The sequence below is a fragment of the Zingiber officinale genome, chromosome 8A, assembly GCF_018446385.1.
Source record: "Zingiber officinale cultivar Zhangliang chromosome 8A, Zo_v1.1, whole genome shotgun sequence".
NCBI lineage: Eukaryota > Viridiplantae > Streptophyta > Magnoliopsida > Zingiberales > Zingiberaceae > Zingiber > Zingiber officinale.
In genome coordinates this window covers 26,625,483-26,634,030 of record NC_056000.1, presented here as the reverse complement: position 1 = coordinate 26,634,030, position 8,548 = coordinate 26,625,483, and the positions used below count along the sequence as shown (strand labels likewise).

The following is an 8,548-nucleotide window of genomic DNA, read 5'->3' as shown; positions in this document are numbered from 1 at the left end:
CAGTGTACTCTTCCGCGACACCTCGTCCCTCGAACGCACCGAGCCCGTTGGCTATCTCCCGTGCCGTCCTTCTCGATAGTCGCGTCTTCCACTCGACTTTCTGTGTTCCTAAGCTCCTGCACACTTAGACACAAGGGTTAGACAAAACATGACCTAACTTAACTTGTTTGATCACATCAAAATACCTTGGGGTTCCAACACTCTCATCCAGCACCGAAGGCGCCTTCAGTAGCCTTGGAGGGCGTCCTCTACCTGCTTCCTACGCATCTACAGCTAAGGCGCCCAAGGCGCCTCCAATAGCCCCGGAGGTGCCTCGAATACTGTTCATCCGAGCATATCCTTGTGTAACTTCATTCCTGCAATGCATATTAGTCCACAAACAAAGTATACCCTACAAAATCAAGTTAGCACAATAAAATATAAAAAATACAAGTATTTGACAGTCACTGGACTGTCCGGTTCTGACTTCAAATTTCCTCCGAAAACCCTAGGTCGAACTGACGCCTACTGTTTCCTCTTCGGGGAACGTGTCCTCACCTACTCCACTTAGAATAGTTTACCTTTTGTCAGGCCAGTCATCCAGACCGACTGGACTTTTGCTCAGCGTCTGAGTCTTCTGGTCTTCATGCTGGACGTTTGCTCCATGACCCGTCCAGACTTCCACCCGGTTCGCGACATCAGGATTTCAACCTAGAGTCCCCGACTCTAGGATTTTGCTCGAAACACTCGACCCGCCAAGACTTTCCGCCTAGGGTTACCACCTCCTAGGACATGAGGTTGCCACCCCTAGGGTATTTCATTTGCCTAATCACAGTTAGGACTTCATTTGCCTCTTTTTCGCACGATCGACGTCGACGACCCTCTCATCGCTGACGTCGATCCACCCTCTTCGGTCACGAGCGAGAAGTGGTCCCTCTCCGAGCTTCCTCGCGCCATCACAGACGCTGTAGGACCCGATTCTGGCCTTCCCTCTACCCTAGCACCGGCTGCCCGATCCACTGCCACCTCCGACCACGACAAGAGCTAGCCAAGCAGTGCCGAGCGTTTCTCTCCCTTCTCTGCCCTAGATCGCCGACAGCTACGAGCCTTAATAGCCGACGCCGAGCTACCTTTACCTCTGCCCTAGCTCTGCACCGCTGTAGCATTGGGATTTCTGACATAGAGGAAGGCATCAGATCAAAGTATTGGTGGATATCCCTGTTGTCGATCACTGCCGCCACTTCAATTCTTGAAGCTGTGGAGGTCACGGGTGAGGAGGTAAAGGGTTGATGAGGTGAGTTTTGTACTGTGGATTAGGGTTTCAGCAAATCCTTTGCTGTATGATTGGATTCTGGATTTATTCTTGGAAGAAATTGGTTGTGATGTTTTTGTAGCTTTTGGACAGTGGATTGTTGGGAGGTGAGCTGCTGAATTGCTGCCAAACCTCAAGATAAGTGATGTTCCGATGAGTTATTTCTATTGGATTCATTAGTATGTTACGCAATTAGGTTTTCTATGGACTGTAGGGTTTTTGTTCTTGTTTAGATATATTAGCATGTATTATTGAATCCATGTTGATACTAGATTAGGGATTTTGGATTGGAAACTATGGGTATGAGGATTTAAAGGTAAATCATGTTTGAACTTAATCTAATTGTTTATGGAATATTAGGGTTAAACCAATTTAATTCTGATTTATGTGGTTAATCAAGGATCATATTCCATTTATAGTTACCTAATCGAATTAGGATTGGGTTTTAGGGTTTAGCCAGTTGCTGTATATGTGATTAGCTAAACCATATATCATATTATTTGCAGGACGTTGATTTGAGATGAGCGTATCGACGTGAGATTATTTATCACGATCGGCAGATAAAGGCGGGTACTTCTTACTTTGTCTTTTTAGTTCTTTGAACTTGGTGCATGAGCTATTTTTGGATAAGAACTGTTTTACCTTGACTCCACTCTTATTTTTCCTGCATTTGATACTTCCACTCGATCTTTGAGCTACTCGTTTCTATGTCTATACAGTCTCTTGTTGACTTCTATGATAGGTAGCAGATACTAGATACCATGGTTGTATGCTTTGATTGTTGTTTATTTATATTTGTATGATAACTATTGCATTTGGTGCATCATATCATGGCATGCATGTCAATGACAAATTCTCCCTTGCGGTCGAGAGAGTCGTTGACTAGTGCCGCATCCTCGGCCACTCTAGAGAGTAGTAGCTGGAGTTGATGCTGCTTGTCCTGTCGTGCCACACTCGGCCACTCGTGGGTAGTGGTAGCTAGAGTTGCGAGCAGCAGGGACCCCCTCCGCTGTGTAGCTAGTTAGCTACTCAGCACTTGTCCACTCGGTCATTTGGTAGTAGTGGTGACCTTTGAGTGGTATAGTTGTCATTGATACGACCTCTCGACCATACAGGGGTCGTGGTGCAGAGAGGTGGGCGGGGTGACCATCCGTGCATACGCTGTTATTATGCTTGCTTTAGCTACTGCTGTTTACCTATGCTATTATTGCTTAGCTTGCTATGGTTTACTTGTGCTGATATGCCTCCTTATGTTGAGATATACCCTCGTTGTAGGTGTTTAGTCTTTGGTTTACTTATTGGAAGTTTGTATATACCTTACATGTTTCCTCTGTAGTTATGAGCAGTACTGTAGCAGATTAGTACTACTTCTGACCTTCTATTACTAGCCTAGGATATAGTTTCAGGTATGAGCATTTATTATGATTTTGTTTTAGTATCTGCTATTCCTCTTATGAGAATGTATACTCTTGGCTCACTTTCTATTTGTATATTATGTTCATGCGCTATCTTTCTTTAACCGCTGAGTTCTAATACTCACCACCCCCAAAATGGTTTTTCTTTCGCCAAGTAACAGGTAGATGATTGAGAAGTTGCTTGGAGAGTCTCGGCTGCCAGTCCCACGTCACACTCGAGGATAGTTTTCTTTTTGGGTTTTGTTACTGTTTGGGTGGTATGTTAATTTTGCGTATTTTACTTTTGAACAAGTCGATGTGGATTTTTTGGAGTCTAGTCTAGTGGTTGCAGGCATTTTTGTTAGTGTCGTTGTTGGTCTTATGTTCGTATTATTTTGTGTTTTCCGCTGTGCATGTTTACTTTCAGCCGTGTGGGTTGTTATTATACTACGTGGTTGTGTGTTTACTTTCAGCTGTGTAGGCTTATTAAACTGCGTGGTTGTGTATATATCCCAGCCGTATGTGACTGATGTATATTTTGTATGTAGTAATGCTTCAGATTGTCACCGGTACAGGGGAGTTGCTGTCAAATTTTTGTCTGGCAGAGACTACCTGGGGCGTGACAGTAATTGTGGAGCCATAAATTCATGGATAGCTTTAACCCAATTGAATCTAGCAAGATTATCAAAATCATCTACTATATCTATAAGACATAACGGGACCTTATATGTACTAAAAGAAAATAAGACGCAAACAAATATATACAAAATATAGAATTTGTAAAATAATAAAGCATCATCTTCTCCTTCAACACGATTGCCATAAAATTTAAGCAACTCCTCAATTCTTGATCTAGTAGCTTTTTTTTTTGTTTGAGAAGTATGTTAGAAAGAGGTCACCGCATGCTTTATTTGAATTGATCGGAATCGAAGCTCCTCGGTCTGCAATACCAAGCAGCAATGAAACATCTCTTCTTGTGAAGGCAACCAGAACGCCTAACTAAGTTAAATGATTAGTTGACACCTACAAACATATACATAAGTATTCGCCACACGGTGGGTTGAGCCTGATACGATATCATATCAGGCCTAAAGCCCCTCGTTTGCAATAAGAACTAACTATCGGTGCCATTAGCTGATAAAAATATTCACCTTTGCAAAATATTAGATTTTACTATACAACTACTTCGTAATAAAATTACATTGTACTTGAGAATTTAAAGGTTTGAGTACTTGAATCCTAATTTTGAAATATATTGGCCAAAATACTACGGATATGTTGCATATCTTGTATGTCCAAAAAATGCTAAAGGGTGACTGTTTGATCACTGCTATGTGTCGGTCATGTAAAATCTAAGATCCATGATGTCTTCCTTTCTTTGTGGATGCTTGAAAAAATTTTTTAAAGTGACCTAAGACACCGTTCCAATGTAGTTTCTGTCTAACATCCACTGAACCCTAAATTTTGAAAATTTAAAAATTTTAAAATCATTCTCGTTGAGCTTTTCAAAATCACAGAGTTTTAGATTAACAGAGTTTAGAAAGATGATACATTTATAGATAATTGAAGTGGAGAGGATGATACACCCTATCCTCTTCTTTGCGCCATTATGAAATAATATTATTGACGGAAACCCTAAAATTCTACACCTGAGCCTTGCAAACACTGGATTTTTAGGTCTAAATGCTAGATGTCACTTGATCAAGGTACGAAGACATTACGTAGGGTTTCACTAGGGGGATGATTTCACCACAATATTGGAGCTGCAATCGAAGACTTACGAAGAACACTCAGGCATGCACGAGTTGACAAACGGAGTGAGAAAAATGATTGCACTATTAGTTTTAAATCAAAATAATTCAAAATGTAGTTCGGATGCTGGACAATCACAACGAAGGAGGGGAGGTTGGCGTGAGGATTAAAATAAGAATTTTACATGACTTAACTGTGTCCTTTAGTAAATACAAAACTACGATATATTCTTTTATAATTACAATATCTAAGATACACCTTTTAATAAATTGTCGATAAACTAATAACACATGGTAAAAAAAAAACTCCACTATTATCTAATGAATTAGTGGATATCGATGGGTGCGGCAGGATATTCGGATAGTAGATTCTTCTGGAACATATAACAAATCAGAAAAATAATTTAAAAAAATCCGAACCTATGTAATTTTATTTTTTTGAACCCTAACGAACTCCTCCTCTACCTAAAACCTTAAACAAGGTCCCGAATTATAAATTCTTAGTTGCGACAATCCTGAGAAGTTAGCTGTGGACCCGGATTTACTTTGAAGAGTTGAATCTATTTGAAGAGTTGAATAGCTAAATTAATAAAAAAAACTTAAACAAAAATGTCTTACACGAGATACTTGAAATCTTCTACAACTACTCAATTTAAGAAAGGGAAAAAAATCAAATTTTATTTTTAAAAATTTCTCCTTTCTTAGCAATTTCTCTGAATGACTACGATTAACAGTATGAAGCGGCAGAGAAGTCAAGATTGAGCATGAGAAGTAAAGCTTTTCCACATTTTTGTTGTTGAAATTTTGATCTGGTCAGAGTTTACAGCAATTTTCCAATAGAAATTCCAAACAGAAAAATGGATATTAATGGAGAAGAAGGAGGAGGTGACCATGTCATGCTTGACTTGGTCCTAGTCCAGAATTGTTGCCGCCGTGCGACCATCTCCTGATGGCGAAAGCCACCATGTTCCTCCCCGCCGCTGACAAACCCAGTCGCATCTTCGTCGCCGTGCACCTGCTTTTTCTTCTACAGTTCGTCGGAATTTCTCCGCTAGGAGCTGCGTCGCCGGCGGCGGAGTCAGCGGCTCGCTCGCCGCCGCCGCCATTGTTGCTTTCTTGGCTTGCACCTTCTTCGATGACCGCGACGCTCCCTTGCTCCTCCATTAGTCCCTCGTCGGCGGGCACCAAGTTTACGGACAGATGGCCGTTCCTGCTCGCAGCTAGCCGATTCGCGCATTCCGGCGTCACTCTGGCGCACCTTTTCACCTTCACCTTGACCAGCTTGGGGCATCCGCTGGCGAAGGCGTCTATGCCCTTGTCTGAAACAGGGCACCCTTTGATGCAGAGCTTCGTCAGCGACGCGCATTTGGCGGCGATACAGGCGATCTCGGCGTCGCCGATGGTGTCGCCGCCGCAAAGAGCGAGTCGCTCCAGGGAGTTGCAGTGAGTCGCCACCAGCTCCAGACTCCGGATTGAGGGGTGGACCCCCACGAGGACGAGCTCTTGGAGACCGGTGCACCGTCTGGCCACGGCGGAGAGGCCCTCGTCGCCGATCCGGTCCGCCTTCCAGCCGTCGATGTGGAGCTTGCGGAGGCTGGGGCAGTGCTCTGCCACGGCGGCGAGGCCTGCGTCGGTGCACTCCGGCGTCTTCACCAGGTGGAGGAATTCGAGCTCAACGCGCGCGGACAGAGCGGTGAGTCCGCTGTCGCTCACCTGCAACCGCTCGAGGTGAAGCTCCACGATGCCGGAGACCTTGCCGGCCATGGCTTCCAGGAGGGGGTCCCAGTCGCCGGAGCAGCGGATGAGCTTGAGTGTCCTGAGATTGGGAGAGCCTGCAATGAGCGGCGCGAAGCACTGGCCATTGTAGAGATCCTTGAGACAGACGGAGCGAAGGGCGGGCGCCGCGTCGACGAGACCCGTGGTGGCGGCGTGGTCGTGCAGGCCGCGGAGGCGCTTAATGGAGAGATCCTCGAGGAGGGGACAACCTCGAAGAACAACGTCGATACCCTTGGCGCCGAAGCAGCAGGAGCTAACGGAGAGCTTGCGGAGGCCCGGGCAGGAATGGGCGACGGCCGCCATGCCGACCTCCGTGAGGGCGCGACAAGAACGGAGCTTGAGACTCACCAGGTTGGGACAGCGGGCCGCGACGAGCGCGAGGGCCTCATCGCCGATGCTGTCAGAACGGCGGCCGCACCGGAGGGCGAGCTTCGAGACGGCGTCGAAGCGGGCGAAGAGAGACGGCGCCGCCTCGAGCAGCGAAGCGCGGGCATCAAGGGAGAGTCGATTCCGAGAGCATCCCTCGACGGCGAGCCAACGGCGGGATACGAGGGAGCAGCTCCGGCGGTCGGCGGGACCGAGGGACTGGAAAACGAGGGCGAGGCACTCGTCCGGCAGGTCGGAGGTGAAGTCTCTGGCGTCGGAGAAGGTGACTGGGCGGGAGGAGAGGGCGGAGGCGGATTGGCCCATGTACGTCATCGTCGTCGTCGTCGTCGCCGCCGCCGCCGCCGCGCCGTCTGTACGGTTCAGTGGGATTGATTGGATCGATCGGTGCCTGCGGACTGCAAACCGTTGCGAATAGCCAATTAGATTCGATGGAATTGGATTGGAATTTATATGGGAAGAAGTCGGCGAAGGGGCGAAATACGAATTGGACGCGTCAAAGGGAGCGAGCGAGCGCGTGGAATCCATCACCATGGACGATGAGGAGGAGCGTGAGCTCACGCGCTAATCGCTCCTGCTATCGCTGCCTCTGTGGATTGATTGTGCTTGCTTGGATTGTGGACTATGATGCACAACTACAAATCAAATCAAATGCCCAAAAATCATTTTTTTAAAAAAATTATCTTATTGAGATATTTTATCAGTGGATAGATACATCTGGATGTAGTTTAGTATTTATCAATAGACTAATCTAATTTAAAATTAGCAAAGGACAAATCTTAATTATTGATACTCTAAAATGATTTTTCTTTTTTAATTTTCAAAATAAAGATGCCCAGATACTTTTGAAAAAAAAAATAAAAAAGTTATAGTAATTATGATTTTATAGTTGCTATATAATGTAACTAGGAAATAATAATTACTAAAATATGAATATTTTTTTGAACAAGTTATGTCATCCAACCGATTCAGAATTTAAATACGAGATTTAGAAGAGAAATAATAATCATAAGAATAATATTAAAGGATAGTTAAATAATTGTATATAAATTATTGGTGAATGGAGGTGCCGTAAAACATATCAAAGTGGAAGATTTCTTTAGTGATTTCAAAAAAATTATTTTTCTTCTTCGATAATTTTCTTGCCTTCCCTAATTAACTTCACATATATAAACCACTGTGGTTTAAGCTGATGCACGAACTGTGCAGCAGTCCACCACCGTTCTTGTGCACAGGAGAATTGATCTTCGAGACCGTCTTAGTGCCCCATTACTTCAATTCACTGCGCTGTCAACCTTCAACACAATTAGAACAGAGCCAATCTGACCAATCAGTCATTACTTCTCTTTCATTAAAATAAATATAGAGAAACAAACACACTTAAAACAATTTGATAAGAGAGGCGAATAATCAATTCAAAATCAAACTGATGGAATAGAACAAATCAAAATCTATTAAATTGTGAATTTTATCATAAAATTGATTAATTTAATCTATTACCGAATTAATCAATTAGATAAAAGATAATAAATCATCAATCAATCGATATGATATTAAAATTTTGAACTAACCGACCCAACTTCAGAATTTTATAGATTAATTTGGTTTAACTGATTTTTTTATCACCCCTACTTGTAAACTTAACTCCTGCGGAAATACTACGTAGAGAAGTATACCACGTCTCTGTCGAACAGCACCGTGGTACGCTGGAAACTGCCGCATCTTCAATGGTTAATTATCCATCACCTTTTAAGCATCCAACTGGGGCCGCATCTCTCACGGGGAGTCCATTGGCTTGTGCCAAGGGTTGTGGACGTCAAAGTCAGTGGCTCCCCATGGAGTCGTATGTTAACTTTCTGGATGCTCACCTTCCACTTGTGGTCCAAGTGAAGAACTAGTCATGGTCTTCCATTTGCAAGTTGAGTCAGTCTCTGCTATGACTGGTCTATATA

The 8,548-nt window shown here is 44.1% G+C and overlaps 1 protein-coding gene across 1 annotated transcript; it reads right to left on the bottom strand.

Annotated features, from left to right (window-relative positions):
* Nucleotides 1–5,194: 5,194 nt before the first annotated feature.
* LOC122008133 (F-box protein At1g47056-like) lies at nucleotides 5,195–7,197 on the bottom strand. Its single transcript, XM_042563736.1, has one exon. The coding sequence runs from the start codon at nucleotides 7,128–7,130 to the stop codon at nucleotides 5,331–5,333; it is 1,800 nt and encodes a 599-aa protein (XP_042419670.1). The 5' UTR covers nucleotides 7,131–7,197; the 3' UTR covers nucleotides 5,195–5,330.
* Between the last annotated feature and the right edge of the window lie 1,351 nt (nucleotides 7,198–8,548).